This window comes from Actinia tenebrosa, unplaced genomic scaffold (assembly GCF_029948245.1).
Source record: "Actinia tenebrosa isolate PJP-AT-01 unplaced genomic scaffold, QUT_ActTen_1.0 PGA_scaffold7__59_contigs__length_16204524, whole genome shotgun sequence".
Taxonomy (NCBI): domain Eukaryota; kingdom Metazoa; phylum Cnidaria; class Anthozoa; order Actiniaria; family Actiniidae; genus Actinia; species Actinia tenebrosa.
Window position 1 is genome coordinate 12,232,684 of NW_028292584.1, and position 22,043 is coordinate 12,254,726.

The 22,043-nt window shown below is 40.7% G+C and overlaps 3 protein-coding genes across 5 annotated transcripts in view; 2 read left to right on the top strand and 1 right to left on the bottom strand.

The window, feature by feature from the left end:
- The window catches only part of LOC116307267 (uncharacterized), a 48,576-nt gene that overhangs the window by 16,165 nt on the left and 10,368 nt on the right, over nucleotides 1-22,043 (top strand). Inside the window, exon 1 of one of the 3 annotated variants that reach the window (XM_089039666.1) lies at nucleotides 20,628-21,186. The exons of 1 other annotated variant lie outside the window; for it this stretch is intronic. In XM_089039666.1, the coding sequence (XP_088895792.1) occupies nucleotides 21,090-21,186 (97 nt within the window). In that variant the 5' untranslated portion in view covers nucleotides 20,628-21,089. Of the gene's footprint in view, nucleotides 1-20,627; nucleotides 21,187-22,043 lie in introns of those variants that run through there. One more of the 3 variants, XM_089039667.1, reaches the window with a different exon arrangement.
- On the bottom strand, nucleotides 54-1,427 carry LOC148905650 (uncharacterized). Its single transcript, XM_089040238.1, has 4 exons — nucleotides 971-1,427; nucleotides 724-860; nucleotides 227-331; nucleotides 54-170 (listed from the first exon to the last, which is right to left on the bottom strand). Exons 1-4 carry the CDS (start codon nucleotides 1,383-1,385, stop codon nucleotides 54-56), a joined length of 774 nt encoding a protein of 257 aa, XP_088896364.1. The 5' UTR covers nucleotides 1,386-1,427.
- Nucleotides 17,837-20,140, top strand: LOC148905651 (uncharacterized). Its single transcript, XM_089039700.1, has 5 exons — nucleotides 17,837-18,172; nucleotides 18,509-18,643; nucleotides 18,756-18,780; nucleotides 18,857-18,887; nucleotides 19,320-20,140. Exons 4-5 carry the CDS (start codon nucleotides 18,885-18,887, stop codon nucleotides 19,755-19,757), a joined length of 441 nt encoding a protein of 146 aa, XP_088895826.1. The 5' UTR covers nucleotides 17,837-18,172; nucleotides 18,509-18,643; nucleotides 18,756-18,780; nucleotides 18,857-18,884; the 3' UTR covers nucleotides 19,758-20,140.

The following is a 22,043-nucleotide window of genomic DNA, read 5'->3' on the forward strand; positions in this document are numbered from 1 at the left end:
TACATTTATTAGACTTCGTTTCTTTCAATGCAGAAAATAGCATTTCAGAATCTTCAGGAGCAATCTCCTTCAGGCATGCATCTACAACCTGTTGCGTTTTCCGGATATGAAAACGCTTTGTGCGCTCTGATGTTTGTTCCCATGGCAACGAAAGAGAATGACGAATAGGGCTAATGTCCCGTGAACAAAGGAAGGCATTCAATTTTTCTTTTGGGGAAGGAACAACCTCCATTTCTTCCACAGTGACGGATAAGTAAGAAGATTCGCTTGGTTGATACAGACTTGTAGGCGTGGAGAACTTTGGATTAAACGTCACCTCCTCCTTTTCGTCCTAAAATTATTTAACAGAAAAAATAATTTTAAAAAATATAAGAAAATGAACGCACTTCTAATTCTGATTTCATTTATCGGTAGAATACGTAAATTCCCGACCCACAAAAACATGTAAAATACGCATTAACGTTTTGTTGATTTTCAGAGTTTCCCACTTCCTCTCCCTTCCCTTCCCACTCCCCTTCCCATTTCCCGCTCCACACTTTTTCATATTATACCAATCCGCCGCCACTCGCGCCGCCTTTACTAATTTAATCTGATTACCAAACCGACTAACAAATAAACAAATATAAAATAACCAAGGGTTTTGAAAACAGCACTAACGCACAAAAATAATTTATTTTAGTAATAAAAGCATTCCTTCAGTTTTCAAGGAGAAAAGATATTTACCAGCGACAAATTACTTATTTGCTCAACAATCCTCTGTTCATCCAGTTCCTGTTTTTGGGAGGCGCTGGTGGTGACCGGAGTCTGTGGATCGGAGTCTTCGAGTTGTTTAAGAGTTTTTCTGCAATTTATGCACATTCCTACAAGTAAATGAAAGAAACATTTTTATTACTATAAAAGTATTTCATAGAAAGAAAAAATGCGCAAATCAAACCTCGAGGATCATTAGGAATGCAAACTTGTTACTGACCTGAACCTACTTGTAGGAATACGCCAGTCTTATTTAATATCATAGACGAATCGGATTTTCCTATTCCTCTTTCAAATCTCGGCCATTTTCCTTTGGTCTTTTGATGCTTAGATATTTCAACAGGTACTCTGCACCTTGTATTGCAACCTCTTGTCCATCCCAATCCTAATTTTGAACGATGGAATGGACATATTGACCACGTATCAACATCATTTGGACAAACAAATATGGCTGCCCGACTCAAGATCAAGTCAACTTCATTTTCGGGGCCAGAGAACGCAAAGGCGGTCTTGTGGTCGAAAATCTCCTTTCTGCAGGCCAATAAAGGGATTATGGTAGTATCTCGTTTCCTGTCCTTTGGATCGAACCCACAGCTTCCTCCAACCAAAGATTTAAAAGAGCAACTAGCTTCCATTTTATGTTTACAAGCACCTTAAGCAACAACACCAACTCGCATCTGAATTTTTCTTATTGTATTTCTATTCTATCTAGCAGTGGAAAACAACATGCATAACTAGAATCAGATGTCACTGTCAGTTTGGTGTCACTGGTGACGTGTATTGTTTTAAGCGGCATGCATTGTGGATTACATGTTTACATCTCAGATTACCGTCCTTTCCCAATTTATCATGGTAGGAGCAAGAAAAATAGAACGACTACTTATTCTTCACCTAACTATAAATAATATTCAACGGTTAAAGCAGAATAGTCTGAAGTAATCCGAAAATATGGTGAGCAATCCCTACTGTAATCGTTAGACACTTTGTTAGTTATTCAAGTTTGCTTACAATACTCAGTCCACTTCTCAGTCGCGAATAGCAAAGCGTGTTTGAATCTGAGCCTCAAAAGATTCTTCGTTATCTTAAAAATAATAACTTAGGCCTTTTAAAGTATTTTTGCTTTAGATTATTGCTCGAAAAACGAACAAACTCGGATTTATTGCGTTGTTTGTGCAGAACTATTGAAATCGACTGATCTTTGCCGACAGAGAAATCGCTGAATTTTTTAAGAATTTCAAGCTTTTTATTTACGCGATAAATAATTTACCCAACCAAATTTCAGTGGAATGAGATTATATAGCATCTTAACTTTAACTAGCCCAAATTTTAGCCCATTATTTTATATAGCACATACCAAAATATTTTTTTAAACTTTCTATACTCTTGGTATTGTAAAATGTATGGGTCAAAAAAAATTTTTTTTCGTCTTGAAAAAGGAAACTGAGATAGCTGAACATTTTCCTAAAACAAGTTTAGATACCAATTGATAAGATTATAATGGTTTTATATGTCTGAATTACTTTTCTTTGCGACGCGAAGGCTCTGAAGTAGTCGATTTCTTTCCGCCGTCAAAAGGCTGAAATCCGCAAAAATCAATTTCCTCGTTTTTCTCGTAAAATAAGCGATATTTTTAAAAACAAACTACATAGTGGTTCTAGTTAGAATAAGGTCTACCTAAGGTTAGAATATGAGCGAAATCGATTTTTTGACCGTTGCCACAAAATTTCAAAATTGTTCGATTTTTGCTGACATCCCCTCTTAAAGACGCACTTAAAGATATTCCATAGAATATATGGATCAGGACAAATTCAATAAGCTAAAGTTCATACAAACGCACTGGAAGGATTTGGTGGTGGGGGAGATTTACGAGGTAAAGAATTACGTGGTCTTCGAAGACATTGACCGCCTGCGTTTGGTGCTGAAGAATAAAAAAAGGACGTACACCCTCTGGGCGCCCGATAGAATAAGGTACGCCATTGAAGGGCAGGATGTTACCCATGTTATGAGTCATGGTAAGAAGGATGGTAGGTGGATATTTGACATAGTTACTTATGAACCTGAGTCTCCGCTGCACTCTTAAGTGCGTCTACCATCGTACGCTGGGCCTTAGGATCTGCTGAGCACCAATGGCCCACAAAGGATCCTTCGAGAAATACTTTGCTGCAATGAAGGCAGCTGTATTTTTTAGGCGCCTTATGAAGAATTATACAGTCTACCGGGGGTTCGCAAGTAATGCAGTCCATATATACCTAAGGTGATCATAAATCCCCCAAGGAATGCCATTGCGTGTGCTATCATATATCTAACCAGAATGTTAAGATAGGAGGCAAAGAAGGTTAGACAATTGTTAACTGGGGTCTGAAACTCCTTAGAAACCCTCGTAGAATGTTAAGATAGGAAGCAAAGGAGGTTAGACAATTGTTAACTGGACCTGGAAAGTATTCTGAAAGGGCCACAGAATGTTAAGATAGGAGGCAAAGGAGGTTAGACAATTGTTAACTGAGGTCTGAAACTCCTTAGAAACCCTTGTAGAATGTTAAGATAGGAGGCAAAGGAGGTTAGGCAATTGTTAAACAATTAGGGATGTGCCCTTCTTCTCTGACGCATCCGCAGCGGTTGCATTCCTGTCTCCAATATTCTCTGTTGGTCCATGGGACTCCTTCGATACGTTCAAAGGAAGGAAAGGCGCGGTTCATCTTCCTATGGTAATCTATCCTATTTCTTAGGTATTCCTCTTTATGCTGACATCTGCTTAAGATATCGCCGCACTGGTAACAATCCACTCCTTCTAAATCATACGCCCTAGAAAGGAGTCGGTAACTGCCCTCATGTTTCTCCTTATGTGTCTGAAGGCGTTGGCGGCTACTAAGTACCTTACCGCAGAAACTACATTGAGTAGTCCTACGTTCGCAGACGCCCTTCTTCTGGTGTTGTCGCAGCCCTCGGACATGGCTGAATTCCTTATTACAATCCACACAGACCTTACTAGGGGGTATGCAAACTTCCTTCCTTACGTGCTGCTGCATCTTTTGAAGAGTGCTGAATTCCTTGCCACAGTTCTCACAGGCCTTACTCACGGGCTTCTTCGTACAAACTCCATGCCGAACATGGTATTGCAGCCTTTGTTTGGTGCTAAACATTCTCTTACACATTAAACAGTCCATATATACTTAACAATATCTTATCCTCCATTTGACACCCTATTTAACATTCTGAGGGGGTTTCTAAGGAGTTTCGTACCCTACTTAACAATTACCTAACCCCATTTGACACACATCTTAACATTCTAAGGCGGTTCTTGAGGAGTTTCGTACCCTACTTAACAATATCTTATCCCCCATTTGACTCGCATCTTAACATTCTACATGGGGTATTTCATGAAATCCTGAACGGACTCCTTAGCCCACGTTGCCATCGTTATCAAAGCGCCAAACCGTTCTGCGCGCTTTAGGCTAGACATTTTATCGTACAACTCCTGCACGTGCTCCTTCAGTCGTTCTATCTCCTCCCTTTGCGCCTCTATTGTGTCTGACCTCTTCTTGACAAGGCTGACCATCTTTTCTACTGCTTCCACTGGCTCCATATATATCAGGGAACATTAGATATAATGGAACCAAATCACATGCCTTGTAACGCTCTGATAGTAGGACCCACCGGCTGCGGTAAAACGCAGTTTGTAGTAGAGCAGCTATTGGGGCCCTTTAGATACCGTTTCGACTACATAGTGCTGCTCTGCCCCACCTATGTAAATAACCGCACCTGGGAAGGCATAGGCGTGAAAGATGACGACTTCTTTGTGGATATCTTAGACCCTAACGAGTTATCCAACCACCTTAAGTTCTGGCATCGACAATTCCCTAAAGACACTCAGACACTCTTAATCCTCGATGACATCGCATGTGGGGACGACGTAAAAAGACGCACCTCCGAGTTGGTGAAGCTTGCCTTTAGCGGCAGACATGACAATATCAGCGTTTGGTTGCTCTCCCAGCAGCTTACCAGCGTCTCTAAGCCTTATAGGGAAAACATAGGTTCACTTGTCGTATTTTATACTCCAAGCAAGTCCGATTTGGAAACCATCCTCTCTGACTACGGCGGTGAAATAAGCAAAGAACAGTTGCACGAATACATGCGGCATTTAAAGACACACCAACATTCTAAAATGATCTTCTCTTTGAGGTTTCCGTACGCGGTTGGAATCTTTGATTCCTAATGTATATGGAGATTGAGCAGTTGATAGATGAAGTTCCCGCGCAATTGGATGAAAGTAACCTTAAAGAACAACTTAACATCCTTGTGTCTTCTGGGAAGTGTAAGGAAATGATTGGCAAGGAGTTGACGCATGAGCAAGTTAATAAGTTGTCAGAAGAGGAGGTTAAGAAGTTCCATAAGAGGTACGAAGCCGCCCTTGCAAGTAAAACCACGAATGCCGTAGCAGACTCCGCTATTAAGCTGGCCACCAAACTGCTTGGACTTGCACTACCCATAGACGACGTGGAGGCACTTCAAAAGGACATAAGTGAGGACTATGTTATTTCTCAAGAACTTAAAATAACCTGCGGCTGGTTGTCTTTGAAGTGCGGTAAGTTAATGGCAGTCGCATCTTTGGGACTTCACGTAGCTCAGCACGTCGACTTGAAGGAGGTACTGGTGTCTTGGAAGGACTACAAGAAAGATAAACAAGTCGAGGAGATCTTCAAGGCAGCACTTGCTGAGGTACCTACTCAAGTCACCCCAAGTGATGCTCAAGTCATTCACGGGACTTAGTCACGTCATATGTAAGTCGTCATCAAGTACTTAGTCAAGTCATTCCCAAGTCATCCTTAAGTTACTTGTCAAGTCATTATCAAGTCGTCGTCAAGTTACTTGGCAAGTCCTTCAAGTCCCTAATATAAGATGAGTGACACCGAAACGAAGGCGGAGGAAACCCCTCAGCAAATTACCAAGCCCAAAGCTCCGGGCAGAGTCGCTGCGGGGAAGAAGCTCGCGGAGATGAACAGGAAGAACAAAGCCAAAAAGGAAAAGAAGGAAGAGGAGGACGAAGGTGAATCCTTTATTAATCCTGGATACGTTATCGGAGCATTAGGACTCGCTATAGCAGCAGGCAGCCTCTACTTACAGTGGCGGGCTACGAAGCCAAAAGTGGAATTCAAGACCGTGCACGTAACGCAGGAGCCTAAGAGAAGCAGAATACCCGAGATGGAATAACCTTCACGCTTTGTAATATAATGTCGTCAGCATTAATGAAAACAGTTGAAGAAGCAGCTATTATTACTTCCATCGTTGCGGGTATTGGTTGGGTAGGTAAGAAAGTGCTCAAAGAAGACTTTACTGAAGACCCGAGCAAGAGCTTCGCTAATTTTGCTAAGATGACCGCCGCTGTAGGTGGGGCTGTAATGTTAAAGGACTACTTACAGAAGGAAAAGTACTTGCCTAAAATATAAATGGCTAGCATATTGGTAGGTGGCGTTATTGCAGCGTTAGCATTCACGGGAGCTAATTATGGTGGTCAATATTTGGATAGATTAGTTAGAGGCAACAAAGGCGATGCCGAGAGGAAAAGGCATGATTTGGCGTTGGAAAAGTATCAAAGGGATGTGGCAGCTTGGAATGAAAAAAGACAAGCTTACAGGGATTGGTTGGATAAAAACTACCAAGACAAGATGCAGGCGGATAAGAACTTCGAAAACACGGACTACGCCTTTAAACTTTATGCACAAACACACCCAGAGTTTCACATGCAGAAGCCTTCGTTTAAGAATTACTACCAGCCGTCAAAGAAACAAAAAGACAATGAGCTGGTCTTCGTAGGAGTCGCAGGGCTGGCAGGAGGTGCCGCCTTGGCGTATCTGCTCTGAGCTGCGCTCAGATCACTAGTGACGCGAAGCATGAGCGTCTAATATATAATGATCGTCTTTTTGGAAAGCGACAAGAATGACTTTACCACTTATTTGAATCCCCCCATCAAAGCTCATAACGTTCGGTTGGTCAGTTGCTCTTTGTACAATTCTTGGTATAATTTAACCAATGGCATGGTTACTGAGCATACGGGGTCTAACAATTATCAAGGTGTAATGCTCCCAAATGGACATTACACGCCAATCACACTGGCAAAAGAATTAGCCAAGCATGGTTATACTCTTACCACAGGATTGCCGCACGAAATGACCTTCAAACATAATCTTCCTAACAATTTCTCGGTAACCCTAGGAAAACGTGACGCATTGGGATCTTTACTAGGTGTCTCAGGCAAGGAAATTACCAACACAGCAGTTCCCGTAAGTTGGAAAGTCGCATCCTCTTACGAAGTTTATTGCGATTTGGCCCACAGTTACAGCAATGGAGAAAAGTCCACTCTTATGTCTAAGTTTTCACCAAAAGGTAATCCATTTGACCTGGTAGAATACACTCCCATTTCTTTAAACTATGACTTGCCTTGTGGTTTGGTAGAAAGCATAAACATCACCATCAAAGTGGACGGAAAGACGGTGGACTTTAACGGACGTAAGATCAATCTTGTCCTATCCTTCGCTTGAATCAAGCGAAGCGCGATTCTATTCATATAATGGGTCGAACTGAGGACAAACTCAAAAGGATTTACTACGGGCCCGAAGGCTATTGGAGAGGAGTGTCGGCCATCAAGAAACTCGCAGCCGCAGCCAGGGTATCCGACGAAACGGCTAAGAATTGGTTAAAGAAACAAACACTCTGGCAGGTTTGTCTTCCCGTGCCTAAGTACATTCCCAGGCCCAGCTTTACCGTAAATACCCCTAATGAAGTTCATCAGGCAGATTTGCTTTTCTTACCACATGACACGGTGAGAAGAAAGACCTATAGATACGCTTTGACCGTGGTTGATATCGCAAGCAGATACAAGGACGCCGAACCCATAACCAGCAAGGATTCTGGGGAAGTCGCAGAGGCCCTAGGTAAGATTTATAAGCGCGTTCTGAAATGGCCAAAGCTGCTGCAAGTGGATGCGGGGACGGAGTTCATGGGCGTGGTTACCAAAACCCTGAAAGACCACAGCACTAAGATAAGAAGAGCCGAAGCTGAGTACCACAGAGGCCAGAGCATCGTCGAAAGATTCAATAAGACTTTGGCCGAGCGTCTCTTTGGGTATCAGTATTGGAAAGAGTTGGAAGATCCCTCCAAGCGAAACAAGGAATGGACACAGCGGCTCCCCCAGGTCGTTGCGGCTTTGAACAACGAGGCGGCCAGGGCTACGGGAATGAAACCCAAGGACACCATAAAAAAGAAGCACGTGGAACACAAGTCCTACGTAAGAAGTTCGAGGGCGGTCTTCCCCCATGAAAAGAGATTAGGTAATGTCACGGTCCGATATCTCTACGGACCGGGCGAATTAGAAGGAGGATCCAAAAGAGCTACGGATCCTAATTGGTCTTTGGAAACTTACCAGATCCGAAGCGTAATAGCTAAGAAGGGGCAACCCATCTTGTATTATCTTCACGATGGTCCCACGCGTGGGTTCGTCAAAGAAGAACTGCTTATTGTGTGATGCCCGAATGCTATCGTGTGCACTCCGTCATCGCACATCCATCGCTTACCGTCAAATGCAGACAGTGACACCTTCTCCTGCGTGACGTTATGTATCTGATGGCCATAGCTGCGCAGGCTGTTCATCTTATGCCGCTGTTCCTTGCGCGTGCGTAATACGTTCAAGTAGGACTCGTGCGTAATGTCCTTCTTAACGACGTATTTTTTAACGCCTTTGGCTTTCTTTTCTACGCCGTCCAGCTTTAGCACACTGTACATCTTTGGCTTCAAACCCACGTATTCCACGATGGGCTTGCCTAACATCTCGTCCTTCATCTTCCCAATTACCTTCTTATTTTTGGCGCTGTAAAGGAAGTGCTCCTTCGGGTAACCGCTGGTGTCGTACTCGTCTATGTCTTCGACGCAAGCCTGGTAGACGTCTTCCGTCTGCACTTCTAGAATTAGGGAGTCGGTGTCTGTGTACAAAAGGTGACAGCGGTCTCCGTACTTTGGCTTTAATTTGTCGTAGTAAAACTCATACATGAGCAACTTGGACGAATCCAGCACCGCAAACCCCGTGTATACGGGTTTATTTAGAAGCAGGTTCGCTTTCTTCATATGAATCACGTAGAAGTTCAGCATTTCTACGTATCTAACGAAGCCCGGCTGTGACACGTATGCTTCTGCTTCCTCTTTGGTGCTGACTATTTTTACGCTTACGCGCTTGCGGATGTTCTCCATCGTCTTCCCAAACACGCTGTTGTTCATCAGTTTGAAGAGGTTTTTCTCGAAGTCATTCTTAGCTGCGGTACGCTTTTGCGTGTTAAAGTCAATGTAGGGGCGCATCCAGGGCTCCTGCGTGAACTTCAACACGCGGTGAATCTTCTTTACCCGCATTCCATGTCGCACGTAAAACTGCAGGTTGCGGTAGTGGACAACGTACTTCTTCTTATCCATAAGGTTCATCGTCAGCTTCCTGTACGGTTTGTATCTGGGACACATCTGCTTCTGCAGTGGGCTTAATTGTTGAAAGGGTATCTCTATCGCTTTTGGTGCTAACGGAAACTCATCGTGTTCATCGTGCAGATGCTCTGGGTACTCCAGATCCACTTCTAGAATGTAACCCTTGTCTTCCTCCTTTCCTACCTGCATGTAGAAGTCTATTGACTTCACTGGATCCCATTCGAAGTCTCTCACAGGCAAGTACTGTGACATTGCCCAACCGTAGAGGTTGTTAGCGTCTAAGTAAAAGATGTAGGTGGTTGGTTTCTCTGGGTCATACTCAACTGCAGGATTGTTTGCGCGGGCATAACGTCTGCTGGGCCCGCATACGCCGCCACGAATACCGTCTTCCATAAACCGGTACATATCGTATTCCGTTAGGAGATCCAGTTGCGCGTTTGTCTTCTTTAACAGCGCACTCCAGCTGAGTCCAGGAGCTGTGTAGAAATTCGCGGGATCCAACCCGTAATATTCCATTGCCATCTTTCTGAAGCTTTGGAAAACATCTGCGAGCAGCACGACGTCTGAACGTAGGTAGACGTCGTGGTAATCCCCCATGTTCTCACAGGAGTACTTTTCCCACACGTCTAACGCATGCTGGTACTCCTCGTCCTTTATACCGGACTCGTTTAGGGTGCTGTAGAAGCAATCTTTGCTGGGCAAAGATTCTTGAAAGCGCTCCCAGGAATCCATGTATTCGTATGGGTAGACTCCTTTCCTTTCCGCGCCATATTTACTGGAAATGGGGAACTCCGTGTTGTATTTCACGAGATTCGCTAAGGAGTCTGCCATAAACTGCTGCGAATCTAAGAACTTTAGCTTACCTACAGTTACGGACATGTAACGCTCTTTGTTGTTGGGTATGCATTTGACGTCGGATCCGTCTGTTCCCTGAAGGAGTAAATGGGAGTCGTAACCGCGAAGGTTGTGAAAGAACACGGGAATCTCCATGTCTGGATTTACTTTGAAGTTTATATTGCATTTCCAATGAGCCGCTCCTCTGCATTTACCCGTGATGTGGCAGTGATCTCTAACCTTATCCACGTAGAAGTCTTCAACGAATGCTTTATGACAATGAATGCAGTGCGTGGAGGGCTTTCCTGGCTTCTCACCTTTCTTAGCATACTTCCCGCATTTAAAATGAGCTTCTCCTAAATACTTCCTATCTTCGTCCCACGCTTTCTTTGCTTGTCTTCCAAACTGGAGAAGCGTATGTTGGCAAATGTGGCATTTCTTTGCCTTGGTAAAAGCCTCCTGGTTCTCTTTGGTAAATTCCATCTTCTTTGGACACCTTAATTGTTCTCTTATCTCTTCCTCCTCTTCTCGCAATGCTTCTAGAAACTCATTAGCTGCGTTCTTACCTCGGTAAATCACAGGGGGGTTTGCTTTACCGTCTGATCTGACTACTATGTAACCAAAGGAGCAGATCTCGTGTAATCCTACCTTATTCGTGGCACCACGTTTCTGCTCTTCCTTAGTTATCAACGCTTCGAAGTCTGCGTATATCACGTAAGGCACCTGCATCTGCTTTTGGTGGTCTGCGTATGAACGCTCTTTGTTGGCGGGCATCTGGATCCGTTGTGCCACTTCTTCGACCCCTCGGCAAATCTCGTCATGGTTCTTTAAGGCTTTTAGGGAGGTAAATGACAGTAAACAACAGTCGCAGAAGTACTTTTTGCCTTTGTGCTTAGTATGTCTGTAAAATAGTCTGCTAATGTGTTTAACCCATGAGTAATGTCCGCCGTGGTAGAATAAATGTACGCGTTCTCCTTTGCTTTTTGACAGGACTAACGGTACTATCGTTTGGTCTCTGATTCCATAAACGTTAATTGCTAGATCATTTTCCTGCTCGAATATCGGTATATCTATCAGTTGCATGGGAAATTCCACGCCGTCCCACTCCAAGTCATCTTCTGGGTACTTACTTGTCCTACAGGGATCCTTCTCTGCTGGATACAGTGCAGACCTGATTGCCCACATAAAGCATCGATTGTCTTCATTTTTCACGTTTACAATAGCCTTCTTTCTTTCTACCCACGCTGGTAGTGGTACGTAACTTCCTCCTCGGATGGGTACGTACCTAGCCATACTTATCTCTATTCCTTCAACCTCCTCCACTGTCCAACCTGATCCTTCCTTGGTATAGTTAGACAGCGACTCCATTATTGCTTCTAAGGCTTCACTGAGTGACCTATCCAAATTCGTGGATTCTAATATGACTAACGACTTTGATCGCAGCATTGCTGCCGTCGTTACCTCGTCTTTTGATAGGCTTACCTCCACCATTATGCTTGCTTTCAGGGCTCCTAAGTCTTCTATACCTTTTCGGAGCGTCCTTTTAACCTTCCTTTCTGACTGACGCCAAAACTGTCTAACGTCAATCTCACCGTTACCGGGTATCGACACCGTTTCAAAGTTGCTTTGGGATTCCATCTATATAATAGGAAATATTTTATGCTTCATTCCAAGCACTTTTCAGATCGTCGTAGTCATACTCACAATCCTGGCAATGCCAATACAATTTTACCTTAGTCTCAAACTTCTTACCACATCCACAATCATAGCTGCTCATACATTTCTTTCTCATCTTTAAATGCTTCTTTAAGTCTGCTTCTTTCTTACAAGTTCTCTTACATTCTTCGCACTCCATATATAAACTAACATATTTGCGCTGTTACCCTCAACCACACTAGGAATGGGGATTGTCCGTAGGTGGATTTTTGACACGGGTCTTGCCCGTGTTGAGATTGCGCTGAAACCCCCATTCCCTATACTACTCTTCTAATATAGCCAAGTAGTTTGTTTGCACGAGCTACCTGGTCTTGTACCTGTTTAGTCCAAGTCAGGTTGCTAGAACTGAACCTAAAAGCATAATCGCGTTCAGAGTTAACTGCTTCCACTGCTGTGTCTTTGTTGAGTTAAGTTAACTCTTTAAGTTGAATCTATTGGCTTGTTCATTCTTGTTATGATATAAACTTTACATTTCGTCTCGTTAAATATGAGGCCAGATGTTGTTGTCCAGTTGCATAGATGTTTCAAAGGGCCTGTAACAATGGAGCGTCGTCTGGAGACTGTATATATTTCTTTGAAGATTTTTGTGCCGTCAGCGAACCTAGCGGCATTGCTCGTTTTGACCTCCATGTCGTTGAAGAAAAGAATGAATAACGCTGGCCCCAAAATTCAGCATTGAGGTACTCCGGAACTTACGGATCGAGAATCAGAAGTTGCACCAAGTATAGTAGCACTTTGGTAGCGATCTTTGAGATATGAGTGGAACCACTGCAATAGGCGGTCCCCGAATCCAAACATACCCAACGTATATAGTGACTCGACCTTATCTAAAGCTTTTGACATGTCCAGGTACATTATGTCTGGGATGTTACCAATCTATTCAAGAACCTCCAAGAGAGTTGTCAGTTGTACATGAATTTCCTTTGACGAATCCATGCTGACACGCTTGTATATCCTTGAGTTCCTTGTGAAGTCGATCTTTAAAGTTGTTGTACACACATGTTTCCAGCAATTTCGAGATCTGCGACAGTAATGATATTAGTTCTCTGTAAACTCTGCATCACCCTTCTTGAAAACGGGCATGATGTTTGTTTCCTTCCACTTCTGGGGAAATGTTTCCTGTGCTAAGAGATGTATTAAACAGCTTACAAAGTGATGGGGGTTTGATTTATTTTCTTATAAGGAAATACTTCTGCTAACTAGCTTATTCTTATTGCATAGCCTCGGACTGGAACAAATTGCAAGAAATTTTAAATTCCATCACTTTTAAAAACTAGTGTGAGCTGTTTCTAATGAACAGTAATGATAAAAGGGTAAATTTTACATCGTGAAAAGATGAAAAACTTTGAAAAAACTTACTGACATTTCGGACGCCTTCGTCGGAGTAAAAGAGCAAAAAGTATCTTACTCCGACGAAGGACGAACGTACGAAACGGCAGTAAATTTTTTCAAAGTTTTTCATGTTTTGTCAATGTAAAATTTACCCTTTTATCAATAAATTTGTAATGGTTAGATAATGAAAGTGAGTGTTCTATGGGATATAGAGTCCCGAACATAGGAAGAACACGAGCGTGAAGTATTAAAACATTAACATACTTCATGGAATGTCGTTGATTCTTCAATCGTGCAGTGTTTATTATGGCGTACCGATCCCCGCCAAAATTCGTGCCTTGAATTTGACATTTAAGTTTCAAATTCCACATACAAATTTTACACTCGACATTCAAGTTTCGAATTTTACGCTCAAGTTTTGAACTTCAGCATTCAAGTTTTATATTCTACATTCATTTTTTAAATTCGACATGCAAGTTTTATATTCTACATTCATCTTTTAAATCCGACATGCAAGTTTATATAGCGTTCGAGAATTTATAACTCTTCTTTTGTATCTTACATCAATGGGCGACATTTTTATTCGCGCCTTCCTGGCGTCTTGCGTCTATAGTTACTCGTTATGTGATAATTGCTCGCACCGTCAAATCTCAAGTCGGATGCCGCAATTTTCAACTCCAAGCTGTGGACTGAACTACCTGAACCAGTACCCTATATATGACTGATCTCCAGGTTTGGTATTCGACACACTCTGGGTACATTTTGCAATTCACCGCATCATATTTCGAACTCGACCTCGTACATTTTCAACTCGACTTTTATATTTTCGCATGATTTGAATCATTTATTTCTTTGATAATGAGTCAATACACGGAGCTTGAGGAGCTCCATGCTGTTGTGTCCACTCAACATTTATTGTCTTTTAAGTCCAGAATCCTTTCTCCCTGCCTCAGGCGATCATGAAGAACAAGATGCCGACAAAAATATCGATTTATTGTCGGTTTATCGAAAGTTACTAGAAATAAAAATATCGCGTAGAGAGAACAAGAAAGGAATTTTTATGAAAGCACAGTATGGTCTGTACTTCGTTGGTTGTGGGGCACGGTGAGACACGTTTAAAATCTCAGTTGGCACTCGAAAAGTGAAAATGCTAGTTATTTTTCTTATATGTTATTTTCATTTCAATTGAAAATTTAAGGAATTTATTGTGCGTGGTTGTCATATTTTCCCAGTGTTATCGAGGTCATTGCTCATGTACACATTTTCTATCCAAATCGAATTTCTTATTTTTCGTATTGATGGTTTCCAGCCATTCCCAAGAGAATTAAATAACAAAAGACACGGCGGCCATGTTGAAGGATATGAAAAAATAATTCATTTACAATTCTTTTGTTAAGTTCCTCCAACAAGGCGGCCGTAAAAAAAAGCGGCCATTTGTAATCGTCACTTGATGATCTTGTTACTTTGAAAACAGTCCCTCCCACCATCACTGCATTCGTCTGTCAAGGCTGTGATAGTGGAAGTGCCGTCGAGAACCAAGCTATCACCTTGTTGTGCAATGGTACTGGTAAACCCATACCAAACATCAGATGGATGAAGGATGGACAATATTACAATGGAAGCAGTTCAGTATCAAGTCCAATGAACAAGCTTGTCTTCCAACAAGTAGCAATAAGTGACAAAGGAAACTATACCTGTATTGCTGACAATGGGGTTGGTAATCCAGACAGAGAGTCATTGACTTTACTTGTTAAATGTAAGTAGGGGTTTGATATACGCGACATGTTTTTTATACCACTTATGATATGAATTATACTTTAACAAACTGAACTGCTTTCTTATGATGACCAACTAATTACGAAAGTAACCGCGTAGAACCGTAGGGTCACGATTAGTGTAACACTTATGGTACGCTAGAAGGGCGGCGCGTTAATAAAGTTTATTTTATGTTCAATTGTCATTATTATCGGTGATGTTTATTTTACCGCGACCAAAGAGCAATCGTCTTCGGAATATTATATATATAGATGATGGCTAGTGAACACTAGCGTGGACTGCGTCGGTGTTTCTAATGAAACAAGTTATCGTAAAATTATAAGTTTAACACCGTAGTGAAAATAGAAACTGGAAATAGAAACTGACGTTTCGGACGTTAGTCCTTCGTCGGAGTCAATCAATCATTCAATCATTCAAATATTTTCACAGATCCACCAGATAGAATCACGTGTAATAACAAGACAGTTCTGGAGGGTGATGATGTCCAACTAGTTTGCAGGGCTAATGGTAACCCTCCCCCTGATATGATGTGGATGAGAAATGGAAGTATTCGAGGCATAGGAAGTACGTTAGAGATAAATGGTGTATCAAAGAGGGATCATGGAAAATATACATTTTTGGCCAACAACAGTCTTGGTTACCAAGTAGAGACTATTTTCGTAGCAGTGAAATGTAAGTATAAAGAATTGAGAATCGATAAACGAAAATAGAGCTGGGCCTATGCAATAAACACCGACGCATAAAAAATAATTTCAGCTTTAGGAAAGTCGTTTGTTCTACACGGACACGGTAATATGCCTAATGTTTTATTACGGATTTCACAATCAAGCAAGCATTGATGTTTTTTTTCTTCTCATTTTCCAACTGGTATAACCCCTTTTTTATAACGAATTATTTGATCAAAGCAAGCGCAGTTGACAGTGAATTTATTATCTGACAAGGAAAATAGAAAGTAAAAGCATTCTATTATCACTCACGTCAGTTCACATTATGGGTAACCGTAAGAAATGCAATCTTTCCATTTACTAATTTCCGTGATTTCCATATCTAATATTATAGCGCTTGCACAGTATATACTTATACATTAAAGTTGAAGCGAATATTGAAATTATACTAATAATAAAATGGCTGGAGTTATACTACGTTAATTTGATTTTCGAAGCAAAAATCATGGCACCAGAGACAACGAATCCTTACAAAGAAGTAATATTGGTTAATGAGGGAAACGATGTTAGCCTTGTTTGCAATGCCAGTGGATACCCAGTACCTAAAATCACCTGGACGAAGGATGGCATTGTCATTGGTGTTGGACGAATATTCAATATAACAGGAGCACAAAAGAACGATTCATCGTGTTACACGTGTACAGCAGATAATGGTATTGGACACGCCAAGAATGCCAGCATATGCTTAGATATACACTGTAAGTTTGAAGTCATATGCTATTCTCCAGAAAATAGGTTTCTTGTGATGATCGGTACTAGCTCTAGATAAAAGACATTACGATTTGCTATGATAAAGATAAAAGAATGTTTTGCACTGCGAAAAAATTTGCCTGCAATGATCCTTAGGAAAACAAGATATATACGAAGCCAATTTTAATAACTTTGGGTTCATTTTTACATTATACTATCTTCTTTTTTACGCTGCTATTAATAATATTCCAAGCTTTCCGGTTCGAAAATTTCATTTGAAGTATTAATTAATGTTATAATTTACATTGTGCAGATCCACCTTCCAACATTACTATTCTACCATTGAGAAGACAAACGATTCTAAAAGAGGGTACTAGCCTTTCCCTATATTGCCAAAGTGACGGCAATCCACCCGCGACTTACATGTGGAAGCAAAATGGGGAGACTTTAACTGATCGGCAAAATGGCATACTAATATATAACAACATCAAGCGAAAACAAAACGGAACATACCTGTGTAAAGCGAAAAATTATCTTGGCTTTCTCCTTTCAGTCCCGATCGAAATCGTCGTACAATGTGAGTAAATGAGTACTAATAAGCACAATCGCATCTTCTATTGTTTTCTTATTATCCAATATAAGGGATTAACAATTTATCAGCATGTCTGCATGCCTACAAAGCTAAGATAAAACCTGAACTGATAGTGATGTATAATCACTGAAGTACTTGTATGCTGCAGTGAGCGTTTACTAGTAAGCAGGAAGAGTCATTATAATTGTTTCATGTTGTATGTAATTTGTTTCATCCTTAACAGACTTAGTTCCTCTTGAAGTGATTGGATCGAGTAACAAGAGCCACAGTCAGTCCAATCCACTGGTATTGTTCAACCTTAGTATCAACGCATATCCCAGTAACACATCCCTGTCTTGCAATCCTTCTGCACCGAATATATTGACCACCATCACCAGCCATGATGCAGGGTTAACTAGAAAACAGTATTTAATATTCGTTGTCATCCAGAAAGAAGTGGATTTTGCTAGAATTGTGTGTAAAGCTGAAAATGGCCTTGGCGTACGAGAAAGGACATTGCATTTTTACAAACGACCAATACGTGAGTAATGATAATGAGAATTACAAAATGTCACTAGCTTGGGCTGATCCAGTCCTGATCAGATAAATTTGCTACAACCCATTATGCGATATTTGACTGTTTTTCGTTTCTAATTTAGTTTTCAAGGAAACGTTTACCGGGCAGTTTAGAGTAACAAACCAAGAATGGCACGATGACCTTCAGGATGTAAAGTCAGCAGGCTACGATGATCTTAAACAGAAGTACATCAAAATAGTAAGTAGAGTATAGTTATTTTTGTTCGTTCGTTCGTTCGTTCATTGTTTTCATTAGTTTATTTTACTTATTTCTAGTTAGAAGCTGCATACTCGGGTGTACCATATTTGGCTGCCGTAAGCATTAAGGATTTCATGCAAGTATTCAAATACATAGTGGCTATAATCTCAGTAACTGCACTTATATTCGCTTAGCACCGCCACAAAATACAGCAGTAGCGCAGCTCGCCGGGGCCTGTGCAATAGATCCTCTCTCCTTACTGAATTTGAGCACAGGATAACCTTGCAGTTAACGGAAAATCCAGACGTTATCCTCCCACAGGAGTGATTTCAATATATTATGGTTTAAGTTGAGCAAAGCTGTATTCTCTTTATCTTTACGACATTTATTACAATAGCAAGGGAAGCATCATAGTGCGATTTGAGCTAGAAGTCATTGGTAAAGTACCTGATCCACTGCTGCCTTTGAGAGATTATATCAAAAGACAAGGAGAAGAAATCAATGGTCTACAGATAGACTACAACAGCATTCAGAAATCAAATGGTAAGATGGTTTAAAATAGTTGCTTGGATTCGACTCAAGGAAGGCCAAGGGTGTTCTTACTTTTGTATTACCACTGATTTCATCGCTACGCGCTCATCAAGACATAGGTCGTTACTGGGAAATCGAGCAATAAACTGTCGTCAATCAAATGAATCGCACCATGTACTTTTACTTACTCCAAGGATTCATTTGACATGTTTGCAGTAGTTAGTCCATATTGCCTGATTTGGCTGTCCCGACTTTTGTCTCGATATCGTGTATAAATGAATATAGTGTTACTAATCTGTGGGACCATATTTGTATCGTATCGTAATAACATAAATAACCTTTTTGTAGACTTCAAAGAAAATACGCCGATTCCATGTAAAGAGGAGAACAAGACACTAGTGGCAGTTCTTGGAGTACTGTTTGGTCTGTCGATTGTCCTGATCATCATACTTATAGTGGGGTTCCTGTGGTCACGTAGAAAAGGTATGATACGTTATTTTGGGTGTAAACTCTTGGAACATGAAGGTAGAGATGGAAAACGAGAAAAAAGATAGGATTAAAAATTTAATTTAATTTAATTTTTTCCTGATTTTAGATTCAAAAGGAATTTCTGGAAAAAAGTACGTACCAATCTGAAACATTTAGAAGATCAAAGTTCTGATTAAAATAATTAAATGTTAATATCCCCTTTTGCAGATCGAACACAGGTGACGAGAGAGGACAAATGGTAATTTTGTATATATTTATATATATATATAAAGTGTATCATCTAATATTATCTACGTGTTATTGATATTGCGCATGAAATTTTGATGCAGCTATCGATGTATATTCATCCCTCCGTCCATCCATCTATCCCTCCATCCATCCATCCCTCCATCCACCCATCCCTCCATCCACCCATCCATCCATCCATCCATGTATCCATCCATCCATCCATCCATCCGTCCATCCATGCATCCATCCATCCCATGCATCCATCCATGTATCCATCCCATCCCATCCCATCCCATCCCATCCCATCCCATCCCATTCCATCCATCCCATCCCATCCCATCCATTCATTTCATCTTTGTTGTATTTCATTTCTTCGTGCGTTATATATTTGTTTTTTCTCTGTACATTCATTCATTACTATTATTCTTCCTTACGAACAAAGGACGACATCTCACTTCAAGAGACAAGTTTTAATGGCACAGATAACAAAACACCAAATGTGCCAGAATATGAAGCAATAGGAAGGCGAGGATTATCGACGAGTAATGTTGGTATCCCAGAATATGAGGCGGTGACAACAAGAACACGATCACTTCAACCACATTCTGGTATACAGACGAATAACCACATGCCTCATTATGCAAATACAGATCAACATGGACAAACAGGGGCTTCTTCCAATTCACCTCCAGTCACCTATCAGACCATCCAACCTCGTACTGGTAACTACGATTCATTGAGTCCTTCAACACGGCTTTCCCCTACGGGTACAGTACTGTTATCCACAAGAAGCCCAACACGTACAGGAGAGTACCAGGCCATTCAACGCAAAGGAGTGTCTCCACAGTACCAGTCTCTGGATGGCTTGAACAAATGTTAAGTGAATAAGGACCAAACGAGAACATGATGAGGCATTGCTTTGTGCTTTTAAAAATGCTACTAATAGAGTAAATGATATGCGGGCCGGACATCTGTATCATTACTGATAGCACACTCACTCCTCGATTAATAAAGATACACTTGCAATTTTAACCATGTTTTTCACTTTTGTTCTTTTAGACACATTGATCATGATAGACAGTCATGTAAAAAGATCAAGTAAATCGTACACATATATCATAATGTCATAAGTGGAAACTCAAAAAAAGAAAATAAGACCTTCAAAAAAGCGATAAATTCATATTTGTTAACCACATACATTAAATATAATATGCTGACAAAATAACCATGAAGCTATATAGTTGACTCCATTTGGATTTCAATCCTTTATTGATACTAATAAACAATAAAGCAAACAATTGACAAATATCAATTGAAAGTTGAGTTTTATCTTAGCTAGATTTCCTTTTACCATGTGAAAGTTTTTATTTGAAAGCTTCATTGAGAAGAATGCAAAACAAGTCTCTTTTCCCTTCCCATCCCGTACACTCTCGATCACAGCTGACACTTACTAATCTGTACATGAACCTCATAACTTGAGTTTCAACAGCTCGAATTTCCAAGGTCTCGTAGAAGCTGCCATATCATGTGTGGAATGAAAAAACGATATACTATGAGCTACATAGCATTAACATAGGTAGCCCAACTTAGTATATTATACTATGTTAAGTAAGGCGAGACCGTCAACTGACGACGACATTTTTATTACAACTTTGTGAGTAGCGTGTATTTATTTGATTATGTAATCAAATACACATTTAAAATTCAGACAAGAGTATGCTTTTTAGTATGGAATCGTTGGCAATGGTTTTGGTTTCAGCATTGCTTTTCCGTTCCTCAGGAAAGGAAATATGTTTTTTAGGGGTGAGCACGTTATGACTAAACAAAAACAAACAACACGTTACGGATCAAGATCACATTCGGTTGTTTTCTAGACGCTGGAACATTCACTTGGCTACATTCGGACGATACAGTGAATGTTGTGGAAGATGACACGGCAATGCTCAACTGGAGGGTTCGTATTGATTTTGGTAGACTATGGTTTGCAGTAAAGATCTCAAGGAGTGCTACAGCCCTTGTTGGTGCAAGAGTTATAGAGTGATGATACAATTAATATCATAATATCCAAGATGCAAGGCTAATTTTGGGTACCAGGCTCCGATATACTCTCTTCGTCTTCGGCCAGTGATAATGGCAGCAACCATACCTGACTATTAAACTAGTCTTCGCTAGACGGACGTTCATTTGAAGATTATTGAAGACAAGAGCTTTTATGATCAGAATAATCAACAGGCCATTGATTGGTATGCTTCATAACCAGCTTTGTTTGTTTCCTGTTCTAATTCTTGCTTACTTCCTGCTGCCGTCTGGTAAGTGTTGAAGGCTTGAATTGACACTGATAGAAAATATCACTGTTCTGCATTCCAAATTTAATGTAGAAGATGTAGTGAACTGATATGTGATTTGTTTAATTGTTCTGCGCAATATCTTTAAGCTAAGAAGTCTCAATTGCAAGTTACATATAGCCATAAAGCGAATTGAAACCTAGTATAGCGTGACCTCCAGATAGCTAAAAAATAATATATTCAAAGTCATTTGCTTATATTCAAGAGAGCATAAATATAAGAGGGAAACCTCTTAAGAACGCTCGCGATATGTACTCACGTGAGTGGGGTAAGGCTAAATTTGATCAGCATCAAGTTACTAAAATAGTCAAACCGGGAATTTCCTCTTAATAAAACCATTGAAGAAGAGAGATTGTAATACTGTTTCAGAAAACGTTGTCGGTCCGAGAACTGAAATCGTGCGATCTCAGAGTAAACACAATTTTGTGCTTTCATGTGTTCTGGCTGAAATACGAAAATCATAAACAAAATTTTACATTATAATTAGCAGCTGCATAAGTTGCAATATTAAAAACTGTGCAGATCAGCGACCGTGCAAATTTACACAAACATCGTAAGTGTCTTGTGACTCGTTTTGGTTCTCATCCCCTCTCTGCCTTATCAAAATAGATTGATAGTTTAGTTGCATGATCAAACGTTGCAGCCAGTAACCTGCTGACTAAATTGAACTAAAAGAACCATGCTGTAATCTTACACAGTAAAATATTAACTATAAAAAGCTTTGAAAATTATCAAATAATTGCAATAAAAAGCTATGTTATAATTGCATTGCATGTCTTTTACAGTGTTCTTGTAACTATTAGTAGCAAATTTGTCCCAGA

Excerpts from the sequence above, each read along its gene's own strand:
- LOC148905650 (XM_089040238.1), bottom strand. The coding sequence starts at position 1,385 with ATGGAAGCTAGTTGCTCTTTTAAATCTTTGGTTGGAGGAAGCTGTGGG. Across the intron at positions 332-723 it reads AAATAAGTAATTTGTCGCTG|GACGAAAAGGAGGAGGTGAC; the intron begins GTAAATATCTTT and ends AAATAATTTTAG. Across the intron at positions 171-226 it reads TCACTGTGGAAGAAATGGAG|CCCTATTCGTCATTCTCTTT; the intron begins GTTGTTCCTTCC and ends ACGGGACATTAG.